The sequence below is a fragment of the Scylla paramamosain genome, chromosome 28 (assembly GCF_035594125.1).
Source record: "Scylla paramamosain isolate STU-SP2022 chromosome 28, ASM3559412v1, whole genome shotgun sequence".
NCBI classification, from domain to species: domain Eukaryota; kingdom Metazoa; phylum Arthropoda; class Malacostraca; order Decapoda; family Portunidae; genus Scylla; species Scylla paramamosain.
In genome coordinates, this window is record NC_087178.1 from 14,785,426 (window position 1) to 14,798,441 (window position 13,016).

The 13,016-nt window shown below is 42.6% G+C and overlaps 2 protein-coding genes across 5 annotated transcripts in view; both read left to right on the forward strand.

The window, feature by feature from the left end:
• LOC135114983 (uncharacterized) overlaps positions 1–2,355 on the forward strand; it is a 26,458-nt gene extending 24,103 nt beyond the window's left edge. For all 3 annotated transcript variants that reach the window (XM_064031336.1, XM_064031337.1, XM_064031335.1), the window contains one exon: positions 137–2,355. In XM_064031336.1, the coding sequence (XP_063887406.1) occupies positions 137–267 (131 nt within the window). In that variant the 3' untranslated portion in view covers positions 268–2,355. The remainder of the gene's footprint in view (positions 1–136) is intronic.
• LOC135114984 (uncharacterized) lies at positions 2,325–12,686 on the forward strand. Of its 2 annotated transcripts, XM_064031339.1 has the most exons (10): positions 2,335–2,710; positions 3,761–3,909; positions 4,475–4,648; positions 4,917–5,085; positions 5,194–5,439; positions 5,623–5,767; positions 5,930–6,073; positions 6,608–6,717; positions 7,316–7,504; positions 11,473–12,686. In XM_064031339.1, exons 1-9 carry the CDS (start codon positions 2,500–2,502, stop codon positions 7,444–7,446), a joined length of 1,479 nt encoding a protein of 492 aa, XP_063887409.1. In that variant the 5' UTR covers positions 2,335–2,499; the 3' UTR covers positions 7,447–7,504; positions 11,473–12,686. The 2 variants fall into 2 exon arrangements, with proteins under 2 accessions (XP_063887410.1, XP_063887409.1); XM_064031340.1 differs by lacking the exon at positions 11,473–12,686 and having other exon boundaries at positions 2,325–2,710; positions 6,571–6,717; positions 7,316–7,453.
• Positions 12,687–13,016: the final 330 nt, after the last annotated feature.

Genomic DNA, 13,016 nt, shown 5'->3' on the forward strand with positions numbered 1-13,016 from the left:
ATTGCCAGTTTATATTGGCAATCAAGTTTCTCAGCGTCTAAACTTGATGAATGCATTTTTAGGGAGGAACAGTAAAGTAGTGTGGAAATCGTAGAGTAGCCAAGACATAGGCCTGAATTCCATCATCAACACGCAGGTCGGTGGTGGAACTGTTTCGACGTGCATCACGCTGCCTACGAGACCAACAGCATAGAGATGCAGATGCTGCTGAACCTGCTGTGTAACACCCACCTCGACACCCCTGCCCACTACTGCTGCTCCACATGACGCCCTCCCATCTTCCTTTACTTAACCTTCCATTTCCTTTCGCGGTAGTTTGGAGTTTTAGGCTCGGAATGATAGCAGGAAGTAAATCTTCTTGATGGTAAAAAAAAAAAAAAAAAAAAAAAGAGAAAAAAAAATTTTGCGATTTATTTACTTGATCATTTATATACTTTTACTGGTTACGCCATGAAAAATTCGCATTTAAAGGTAGTTTTAGTATGAAGCTCATCGTCGCAATGAGCGAAATGGTTCATTGTTTTCTGCAAAACTTGTGCGTATTTGGTGCTAGTGCATTTTGAACCACTTGAATTGATTTATCTACTTTTTTTGAGTGCTCTGAGTTGTGTTGCGTGATCTTGTTTGCGATAGTCTCTTAGTAAAACTTTTCTTCTACTGAACATTTAGTGAGACATTATCATGACCGTACCGAACGTTGTGAGCTTACTTTTGATAAGCTCTTTGGACCAAAGTGGCACTTTTCCCTCTCAATAATAACTTTAATGAGGGGTTATTATGAATACTTCGAACTTGCCATGTGATCTTGCATGCGACAACCTTTTTTTCTCATTACAAAATACGCAGCAATCATCCCTATGAGTTTCTTCAATGTTTGGGCACCTTTTCTCGACATTTAACAGGCGTGAATGGAAGTTTCCAAGATTTTCATAGATGCTTTCGTGATTTTAGAGATGGTTTAGTAGGAAGATTTCTGCACCATTGAGAAGAGCACTTATGAAAATCGAGTAATCATATACAGTCATTGAAAATAGTCATAGTGAGGAAAAAAAGTTTTCAGATTACAGGCGCAGATTATCAAGTAAATCTTTTCACTTTCCACTCGGTCTGCAAAGTACGTACATTTCTAAGGGTTTGGATCAATGTTTCCCATCAAGGTTTTCCAGGAAAAGTTGTTTAAAAAGTTGCAATGTATATAATATCAGTGTTCATAAGTAAACAGATTATACTCGATGTGTGCAACGTTAATGTACAGTACAGGTATAAAGGTATGCTCGAGAGAGCGTGAGGGTTCTAGAGAGCGAGAATGAGAGCGAGAGCTTGAGGGAAAAACCAGTACACTTACACGTATGCACTACCTACAGGATAAAGTTAGCTCCTATAGGACCGGAGGCTGATGTAGCCACTTCACCAGGCGAGAACCGGAGGCGGTCATAACCGCTGTGCGATTTTTACGTTAAACTTTGCTACTTTTTTTTTTATGAATTATTGTAGATGAGTCTTTGGTAATACTACCTGTGAACTAGTTAAGTTAATCTGTCTCTGTCCCACTCTCACCATGGTTAAACGCAGTGATAATCATTTTTACGAATCCGATTCCCTGCCCGCTACCTCTGGCCCCGGACTTTAACGCCACGCCACGCACACACTCGACCTTTTGTCACACGTCTTAAGAGTGTCATAGGGCGGGAACTCAATAAAACTGGTTAGAGTGCATGAAGAGGGCTCAGAGAACCCGTTTTTATTAGGCGCTAGCCATATCCAGTCAGATGAAACGGATACATGGACGCGTGGCACTGAAGTGACTCGCTCCCTCAAAAATTCTCTTTAACTCGTTTTCTCCATAACCACTGCACGTAGAGACATCTGGATAGCATCGCAAGAAAGAGGAAGACTTATTGATGAGTACTAAGACTATTTCATTTGCTTATCCATTGCACGCTAAGTTTAAGATGTGTAAATAGATTATTTTCGGCGTTTAACACTGGAAGCCCCATCCTAGCGGGGTTAAACAATATTCTCAAAGTTTCCTGGTCCAGCGTGAAACAGTCGTGAGAAAGCGAGTTTACAGAGGCTGTTTTCCTGTTAGAGAGAGTGCGTTTACGTGCGTGTTGATATATGTGAGGGAGACTGCTAGTCCTCTGAGTTCTTCAGGGTTAGTGGGAAAGAATCCGTTTCAGGTGTTGTTTGGGTTTCTCTGGTTCGGTTGTGGTCCTGTTGGATTTTTTTTTTTTTTTTCAGCTCGTGTCATCTCGGTGTTCTCTGAAGTTCCTGTCCTTTTGGGTTCGTCTCTCTCTCTCTCTCTCTCTCTCTCTCTCTCTCTCTCTCTCTCTCTCTCTCTCTCTCTCTCTCTCTCTCTCCTGTAGTCATCTTGTCATTTTAGATTCTTTTTACCTTTAATTTGGTATCTAGACCATTTTAATTCCTTGGCTTTATCTCGGTTTCATTTAGATCTTAGCTTCCATCACATCTCCTCAACCCCATCTCCCTCTCCTTGTCATGCGACGACACAAAGTCCCGGTGATGGTGATGGTTGTGGTGACCGCAGGGACCTTTACTTTGGTGCTTCTTTCTCCTCCTCGTCCCTCCGCCCCTGCCCACGCCGTGTTGCTGCCCCAAGAGCCTCCAGCCCCATCTCGGCGCCACGTCCCGCACTGCCAGGCCATGTTTACTGTCAATAAGAGTTCCCCGGACACTTGGTGGGACTCGGGTAAGCTGGCGACACGTTGAAGCTTGTTGGTTTGTTAGCGTAATAATAGATTTGTTTTTCTTCGTTGTTGTCTGTACTCTAACTTTTTCTAACTTCTCTCTCTCTCTCTCTCTCTCTCTCTCTCTCTCTCTCTCTCTCTCTCTCTCTCTCTCTCTCTCTCTCTCTCGTGCAAGCAAGTCTGCATGTCAGGTGTCAGGGAAAAGGTCAGTTGTAGACAAATGATTGTTACTACTATTTTAACCTGTATTTCGTAACTGTCTTCAAGGCCAGGGGAATGATTACTTTGGTTTTCATGTGCATTTTTTCCCTAAACTGCAGAAATATTAAGATATGACCAAAATCATGGTAACACTCTTGAAAGTCCGGTAATTTCCACTAAAAACTCTTTTTCAGTGATTAATAGTGAATCATTAATAAGGCGGTCCTGTGTACTAGTTCTGCTGACGACCTTTCGCTGTTCTCCTAACCTTCAGTAACCACCTAAGTTTACATCACCCTAACATCCATAAAGTTTCCATCTAGTGTCTCACGTCAGTATTTTCCAGAATTTTTTTTTCAGATCCGCTCTCACCCTTTCGTTTTGATTTTAATTTTCACTCCAGGTTCACACAGTCTTGTTCATGTGCTTGTTCTGGCCGTGAACCCTCGTGAATTTTGTTTACTTCTCTATTCTTCCTGTATTAAGATCCCTATCTTATTCCTGTTTGTTTACCCTCCCTTTTTCTCCCTGTATGAAGATCCCTATCCTATCCACGTTTGATTACCCTCGCTATTGTTTCCCGTATGGTCTTTTTTTAAGTCGATTATACTCGTACTTGTCTATATTTTTCCACTTTTTTCTTCCTATAAATGCCACGTGTTCATTTGTTATCACCTTTATCTCCCCATTTTTCCTGTTTTTAAAATCCAGTCTCCCGATGATTTAATATCCGTGTCTTATCCTTCCATATTCTTCCTTGATAACCCTTAAAATCTACTGTTATCCCTTTCCTGTTGCCGTTTTATGTTTATTCTTTCTATACAGTTTTTTCGACCCTTTCCTCTCCTCAGACGTGCCGTATGAAGAATTAGCGAGTCGTCTTCCCCTTCTCCTGGGTGACATAAAGTCGGAGGGCTCACCGGAAAACAAGTCAGCGCCACTGTTCCTCGGCACTCGGCTGGAGTTGATGGGGGGTACCGTGCCCTATATTCCTTGTCTGGTATGTTCTTTTTTGCTAAGGAGATTGAGGGAACAAAAGAAGGGAATGATGGGCAGGTAGAGATTGAGGGAACAAAAGAAGGGAATGATGGGCAGGTAGACAGGTAATGGGATTAACGCGGCCTCGCTGCACAAGACTTTCTTCTTTCTCTCACCCCTATTCTGTCCACCTCTCTAACGCAAGAGTTAACCAGTATTCTCAATCATTCATCCCTTTCTCTGGTAAACTCTGGAACTCCCTGCCTGCTTCTGTATTTCCACCTTCCTGACTTGAATTCCTTCAAGAGGGAGGTTTCAAGACACTTATTCATCAATTTTTGACCACTGCTTTGACCCTTTTATGGGACTGGCATTTCAGTGGGCATTATTTTATTAGATTTTTGTTGCCCTTGGCCAGTGCCCTTCCTACATAAAAAAAATATAAAAAAAAACCGGCTAAATGTGTATCTCTGCATAGTATTTTTGGTGTTATGTAATTACTTGTTGATTTATTTAAAAAATTCTTCTATTTAATAACTATGCACACTAGTTCCCTATTAACCCGTGTCCCACTCTACCTTGGACAGGTGCAGGAGTATCGGGTGAAGGATGCAGGTCGCTGCGTGGCGGTGCGGGCGGCAAAGGGCGCCTCCACCTGGATTGCCTTCGTCGGAGATTCGAATCAGCGACAGAAGATTCACTCCTTCCTTGACTTCCTGCCGCCGGACCTCGCCTATTCCTTCTATTTGGGGGATAAACAAGTGAGGGAGAAGGGACACTTAACCATCTCAGCTGGCGCCGTATGACTCGCTGCGGCGCCATGACTCAGCTTTAATATTAGAGTTTATTCCCACCTACAACTTTGTCACGGTATCACCCTTACTGTCTCGTTAGTTACTTGGTTTCAAACGTATTTTGTTTAATTTCAACCACTTTAGCTTTGTTTCCCGAATTTGTGTCTAAAGGCCGAATGACAAAGAAGATGCGGTGTTCCGCCCACTCATATCTGCCTGTACGTTAACACTGCAGGTGAGCCTCCAGGTGTTCACGGACGCCGTCTCCCACCACAAGAAACGTCCGCCAGTGTTTGAAATTGTTGGTCGACCACTACCACCACCACCTACTTCTACGTCTACTCCTCCTCCTCCTCTCTACCCTACGAGATCGTTAGGCCACCGCTACAGTATCTCTCCGTCTGGTATGAACGATACTTCAAGTTTTTCAGTTCTGATATTCTTGGTCTGCAGTTTTATGAAAAGAAATTTCCTTAAAAAACCTGTATGCATCATGATTTATCATCTAACAGGGGGAGATGAAGTGCTACGATATAAAAATGACAGCAACGGAGGACAGAAGGAATCTCATGCTTCTCAGGTGACGCTACTTGAAGGGAAATCACAGCCACAAGAACCATATGTTTTCAGAGTGACAGTGTTGTGGTATCCTGGAACAAACGATGCTGTTCAGTCATCCTCCTTCTCCCGCAAGTTAGTAGTGGCAAGACTGCAGGAGTGGCTGAATATGAACACCCTTCCCGCTGCAGTAGTTGTTGGTACGAAAACGCCTGCCTCCATATACAACTGATAACAGTTAAAGGCTTGTTTGTATACTTAAGTGGCTAAGTATAGGTGATGTCTTTATCTGTGACCAACTCTATATAATATACTTCCTATTATTCTAGCTGTTTCTGCTTCTTCCCTGGTCATCCTCACTTCTCTCCTTTCTCCTCCATCAGGGTTCGGCACGTGGATGCTGGCCGATCGCAAGTCCACGGATGAGCTGTGGCCCTTTACAGAGCTGGAGGAAGCTGCTCTTGCCCTGGAGGACACCCTCACTCGCCTCGCTGTCAGGACCTCTCTGCTTTATTGGGTGCAGAGTAGGTGCGTCCCGCTACAACAAATCCACTCACAATAATTTGTTGAAAAGGCGTGTTAATACTTTTTTCACCAGTACCCCAGCACAAAACATTGAACTTAAGCAGTTCAAGCAGAACAACAACAAAACACTACTACTACATCGTACTAAAAAAAATACTATTACAGATACCGCTGGTTCAACACAGGTGGTCATGGACCATCGGCGGACATGAAGGAGGGGAAGTTCAAGTATTGGGACACGTTTATGTATCTCAACCAGTTCCATGACTCCTTGCCTCTGCTAGACACCTGGCTGTGGCGCATAATGAAGTGAGAGGGAGAGAGGTGTACAGTGTGTGTGTGTGTGTGTGTGTGTTACATGTATGTGAGGTGTTCAACAGTTGTTGGCAAGTAACTCCTCCTGACTTTTTTTTCTGATTTTTAAAACTTAGCGATGAAGAAAGCAACAAATTTATAGGAAAGAACTCTCCATGAAAAGCACCAAATTTTGCTATTTGTATCCTTGTCTGAAGAGAAAGACTTACCTCCTACAGAATACATATTTACCAGTGTTTTGCTACATAATCTTCTAGTGCTTAACCGATCTGAAATTGTTAGGAAAGTAAGAGGCCCAATGTACAAAACATCCCTTCTTAAGATAATGATACATTACCATAGGCATGGTCTGATTTCAAGTTCAGGGCACAGCCTCACTTCCACACCTTATCAACTCGACTAACGTGCTATAGATGCCAGGTGTGAAAAATTCTATTCCTGTCCTTTTTTTTTTTATAGCGGTATTCCATCTCCCGTTTTTATTTTTACAGCACTTTAGATGACCTTGAATCTTGGCCTGTCTCGCAGGAAAACGGGTGCCTGGCTCTGGGATTCCACTCTGCCCTTCAACCTTGCCAACCTGCGGGAATGTCAGCAGCTTAGCAAGGCCAAGATGTACTACCATCCTCTTTACACAGGCAAGCCCCATTTTGTCATCCCATGCCTAATGAATTGAACTCTTTGGTTTCAAGTGCCCAATTAACAGTTGACTCATTATTTGTATTAATGGAATTATTTCAAGCTTAAACAAAACAACGTTGTTTGATGTGGAGATGTTGGTTGCAGTATATGATATGGTTGCAGTACGTCATGTGTTTTTCTATGTATACAGTGTGTCAACTTAACCTATTCTTCGGTAGTTTATATCAATGTAGTAGAGTAGAATTTCTTTAAAGAAAACCATTCCTACATCATGTCTTGGCTATTACTACGAGTATATTCTGTTGCATCAGATGAACATCAACGAGCAAGCAGGGTTGAGAAACTTCAGTATTTTTTAAGTGAAACTTGGCTACATCAAATTTCTTTGCAGCTCATTTTATCAACCATTACATTGTATCCAGGAATATATCATTAAAAATAATTCCAGTTGGGTACTGCTAGAGTACAGCAAGTAAACTTTCTCAGCTTCCAAAATTAATAGTTGTCACATTTGATTAGAGCAGAACATTAATTAAGATGATGTAGCATAGACCTCGGCTCCAACACTTTCTAATCCTTTCCATCAACATGCAGGTCGGTGGTGGAACTGTTTTGACGTACATCATGCCTCTTATGAGACCAACAGTGTAGAGATACAGATGCTGCTGAACCTGCTGTGTAATGCCCACCTCAACACCCCTGCCCACTACTGCTGCTCCACATGACACATCTCATCCTCTGCCTTCCAATCATCATCCAGGAGCTGTACTGTCGCAGTTCAAGGTACCTATAATATTGAGAAATTTTGAAAAGCGCCTGTCATTATACCAGGCTGGCAATCACCCACATAGGATGTCCAATAAAATACCACCCACCCATCCACCCCCCCCCCCACACACACACACACACACACACACACAATCATTCACATTCATTGCCCTGATGGCCCATGGTGGAAAGGAGTCAATATACTCTATTCGGGAACTGCAAAAACATATACCCCTCCTACAAGGTTGAGAAATGTTAGGCCCCTGGGTCCATCTCTATTGGATGAGAGCTTCCCAGTCCATAACAAAAGGTTTGCCCTGAGTTTGTTGACTCCTGAACATTGGAGAAATCTGCTAGAAATCCGCTATCTTTCACACACCAATGTTGATCCCTTAATTCCCCAAGTGAAAAACTATCTCTGCTTTTTTTTTCACTTTTCTTTCTTTTTGTTCTCTCTCCTTCACCCCCTCTTTCTCTCTTTGTGAAAGGGAAAAGGGGAGCAATACCATATTTTAGATAAAAAAAATACATGTAATAAACAAAAAAAAATACATGTATAAACAAAAAAATACATAAACAAGTACACTATTAATAAATTTTGCTGTATTATGTTATTATTTTGCTCTTACACAACTAATTTATTCATTGATCTAGAATCAGCTATAATTATTAAAAAATTTTGCGTGTATAGCTCCTCTATTTTTTGTGTGCGACTCTTGTACACCTGCCAATTTTCTTTTGTTACATTGGCAATGGTGTCTTCTGTGATACATTCAGTGCAAGGTTTGGGTACCATTGAAGTTTCTTCCTCAACTCTGCCTTCACTTTTGCCCAAATGAGTTCTATCGGATTGTTTTGTTTGCTGAAGTTTATTGTTCAAAGAACATACTATACAATATACAGTACATCAGGTCCACTGTTCATGACGTCCTTGACCTACAGTGTTTCGTGGTTACATCACCACCCCTCATAAATTTATTAGTCTTGTTCCATCATTCTGACGTATAGCATATGTGATGTTAAAATAAATTTTGCATGGGAACTAGTTGGTGAGCAGAGTGGATGAATACACTGTCATGCGGTGCTATATAAGGGAGACAGCTTTGTTTACATTTGCTGCTTGTATGCCATATTGGATTGTGCTACATTCATTTTCTTTCGATTGTGTTGTCTTTTTAAGAACTTTTTACCCTTTATTATAGCTCCCAAGCTCAAGTTAGACTCTTCTAATGTTTTTATGGCCTAGGTTATGATTTTACTACTGTTAGCATAGGTGAGTGACTGGTACTTATGAGTTCCAACTTGTGGCGAAAATCATGTTATGTTGTTCCACAGGAATGGAATTCCAACATAAATTGAGGACCCATGTATACATATTTTGTTCATAAACTAAGTTGGTATCAGCCCCCTGTGGAGGAGGTTGTCCAAGGTGGTGGTGGAGATGGTGGTCTGTGCATGCCCTGCCTGACAGTGGGTGGCGGGTGGGCGCTTAGCGGGGAGTGGGTGTTGCATTGAGCACTTCCAGCAGCATGTCTGGTTGGGTGTGTCGCACCATAAGAGTGGTCCTTACCTCACGTCTGTCTGTGCCAAGCCATATTCTGCATGTCATGGTGAAAGATCTTGACCACACAGCAGGCCATGATGTACTTCACCCTTGTTATGAGGGGCACCAACCTGGTCTTGCTGTGCTCGCTCTGGATCACGCAGGCACTGCACCACATTGGTGCTCTTTTGTGTCATCTTCAGCCAGTCCTGCTGGGTGTAGGGGATCACAGTGAGGACAGGCATGCTGTAGTCTATGAGGGAGCACACCGTCTGCATGTAGTGCAGGCACAGGATGTTGTAGGTGGCTCCCACACCAGACCGCATATTCAGCCTGGCCTGCGTCCTCTTCCTCAAGTAGCAGACCTGTACCGTGAATGACAGCCACAAGTCTAGAGCCACACCCTAAGGTACCACTAGTTGTCTGTTCAGGCTAGTGCCATGCCCTGGATGCACAATTGCCCAGCTGGGGTGGCTGCCCTGATGGCCATGGCCTGGGATTTCTGTGCAGAGATCTTGAGGCCTAGCTCCTCACACATCTTGGTGATGAGATCCAGCACCTGCTGAGCCCTGCTGATGTGGTTTTTCCCTCCCAGTGATTATGAGGGCAAGGATGTCCATGTAGCTGAGCAGCACTATGCCCTCCTGGAAGGGAAGGGCGACTAGTTGCTTCACCAGCAGGTGGAAGAGATATGGACTGGGGAGGTGTCCTGTTCTTGAGCTCATGGAAGCTGGACTTGTGGCCCTGAAACCTGACTCAGCTGCAGCGGTGTTGGAGGTAGTCCCAGAGCCAGGCAAGCAATCTTCCTTGAATTCCTTTCCCTACGAGTGTGATGAGAATGGTGTGAGGGGTGGCTGAGTAAAAGACCTTTTCCAGGTTGAGGAAGACTGACTGTGGGACTGTTTTTTGGCATGGGCTAGTACAGTGATGATGCTGTCAGCTGTGCTGATGTGGATGAAACCAAACACATGGGGGTGGAGGGTCCCACTGCATTACTGCAGGTGGGACAGCACCACCCTCTCAGACATATTGGCAAAAACTGGTGAGGGAGATGGTCCTGGGTTTGTTGGGCTCCTTGGGCATGGGTATTGGCTGGATTTCCACCTCTATCCATGTGGGTGGTAGGCAGCCAGCCAGCCAGGATATGTTGAGCAGGAGACAGCAGTATGGGACCCCCAGCTGGTCCAGTGTGAGCCAGCATCAAGTATGTCACACCATCTGGCCCTGCTGTGGCAGGGTAATATTTAAGCAGACAGGCCAGGGAAAGGATTAGGCTTCGTCAGTAAGGCCCCCTTTCACATGACACCACCAGTAGCTGCTACTGGCAACCCCAGAGTGAAAGGGTTGGGTAACTATGAGCAAAATAACTAACCAACCATGTGCCAACGTCATCAATGGTACCTGCCCCTGCCACTGAAGTGACCTCATGTGAAATGCTCCACTGCAAACTATGGTAGGTAACTAATGGCAGCCACTGGTGGTGTCATGTGAAAGGGGCCTTGATTTCCCAAAAATCTAGTCATAAAAAAATGCATAGAAATTTAATCAAGGCAATTTAGTCAAATTAAAAAGCACATTCTCCCATCTCATTTCCTTTAAATTACTTTAAAATCTGCTAATTTTAACCCATAACAGCTCATTTCTAAATAGATTTACAAAGGGTTCAGCTAGGGAAAGAAAACCATATGGTATTTGTCAGCAAACTATATATTATATTTCTGAAATCAAAATGTCTTGGGCTACATTTCAGTTTCCCTATATAGAAGATCTCTCTGAAATTGAAAAAGAAATTTATTGGATTAATATTCTAAATTTTACAGAAGAAAATACTCAACATAGGGTTTCATCTCAGGCTTGTCAAAAAATAACTTGAAATATTTCTATTCATAATAATGGGAAATATTTTATCTGAAATTATAATTTTTTAGTTGAAGGTACAATTGTTTTAATCCAGGTACTCCTCTTTGCTTGAAAGAAAAGAAAATAAATAAATAAATAAAATTTTGTTGAACATGCAGCATAAATATTATATATAAAACTGTGCAGTGACAGTGAAAGATCGTGTCATTGTTACTAGTAATGCGTAGTTTACTTGTTTATTTCATCTAGCTGAAAGTCTGAGATCCCTGATGTACACAACCTTCACACTGAGCTGTTCAACAGCATAGCATATTCATGGCTGTTCTGCTGTGCTTGTCTGGGCTCTTGATCTTCAAGGCACAGAGGCAGCAACCAATCTCCAAATGGCAAGAAACTACTACTACTACTAAAGGGGACACGTATTCTATAAGTTTCACTTAAAAAGCTATTCCTTTCAATTTGTTTGAATTGTTTTACATAGGTTTCCCCCATTTTTTTGGCTCTTCAGCTCTGGGTACCTCAGTAATATAACTACCTTGAATCAATGTCTATTTTCTGTATGACAAACACAAATTTCCAGATGGATGAGCCACTATCATGCCTGCCCCACATCACTGCCAGCCAACTCTGACTCGAAGATATAACACAGGACCTGGAGTGAGAACGGGCAGAAGACCAAGATCAGAAACAAGATAAATTTTTTGAGGTGCTGTTCTCTTTCCACATCAGTGATCTTGACCCGCAATTCTTTGATGAGATTGGTGTGATACTTCAATTGTGGGTTGGAAGAGATAAGCTTTGTTACTCCAGCCTAAGCAAGTAGCTCCTCCATCTTCATCATATGTTCTCTTGAAAATACAGACATGGTACAAATGTCAAGAGAACACATGGTGAAGATGGAGGAGCTACTTGCTCAGACAGGAGTAACATAATTCTGGAACTCAGACTGGAGTAATAAAATGGCACAAATGTCATGTAGGGCTGTGTGCAGTACCCAAGTCAGCAAGTTTATCTCTTCCTGCATCACTTTCTTCCAACTCAGAACAATCATTACCTGTATGCTCTATTACCTGTCTAAGCTCAACCACTTCAGCAGCTTGAGGATCCCTGTTAATGAAGGGTTTGTTTTTAAAACTAGTGAGCATGGTCAGTGTAGCAGAGAGTACTCTGGGGACTCCTTCAGGTTACTATCAACAGGCGACACATACTGCCATTATTGTGTGGGAGTTGCTTCCATGGAAGTTTTGCAGTAATCTAGTCAGTTTGGAATCTCTATGGAGAATTAGAAATTTCTGTCTCTTTCTCCACAAATGGCTGAAACAATAATTAATGCCAAGAGCCAGAATGTTTACATTCACTGTCTCAAACAACTCTCTTGTGGCACCAGTCATCTTGACATGGTCACACCAGCCAGATGCATCATGTGAAATTTGGCAGATGCAACACTTCCTCCTCTTTGTTCAACATGCATGGAGTATGGAGATTGTATGTGATCTGCTTGAGTGAGCATCCATGGCAGCAGCCTCTGCAGCCTGATTTACAGCACCCTCTAAACATTTCATGGTCTCTTGCATATAGTGGCATGTACCTCAGTGACACCAACAATCTTATTTATCCCTCCTCTTGGATCCTCTCAGATGTCAGCAGATTCTTCATCACTTTTGGTACTAAGATCAAGGGAAAGTCTCGTGACTATCCCTTGATCTATGAGACTATTTCCACCTGGGACCAACAGGGCCGAGATAGTATAGTTAGAAGTTTCCAGATGTAACTCAATAAAATATATTTAACCAAGGTATTTGTATTATTCAAAATATTTAACCAAGGTATTTGTATTATTCATTGTCAGTCTGACTAGTAACACCCTTAAATATGCCTTGAACAGCCTGACAGATGATGCTGGCACTACAAGTTCTCTATGCCAAGAACATACACAGTGCCCCTGGTGTGGGTTTTTTCAGATACTGTCTGCCCATATGCCAAAATAGTCACATTGTAACCAACTCTGTAGCTTGTACACCTAAGCTAAGAACATACACAGTGCCCATGGTGTGTTTTTTTTTTTTTTAGATACTGTCTGCTCATATGCCAAAAGAGCCACATTGTAACCAACTCTAGCTTATA

Excerpts from the sequence above, each read along its gene's own strand:
- LOC135114984 (XM_064031339.1), top strand. The coding sequence starts at position 2,500 with ATGCGACGACACAAAGTCCCGGTGATGGTGATGGTTGTGGTGACCGCA. Across the intron at positions 5,768-5,929 it reads CTTTATTGGGTGCAGAGTAG|ATACCGCTGGTTCAACACAG; the intron begins GTGCGTCCCGCT and ends ATACTATTACAG. Across the intron at positions 6,718-7,315 it reads CTACCATCCTCTTTACACAG|GTCGGTGGTGGAACTGTTTT; the intron begins GCAAGCCCCATT and ends ATCAACATGCAG.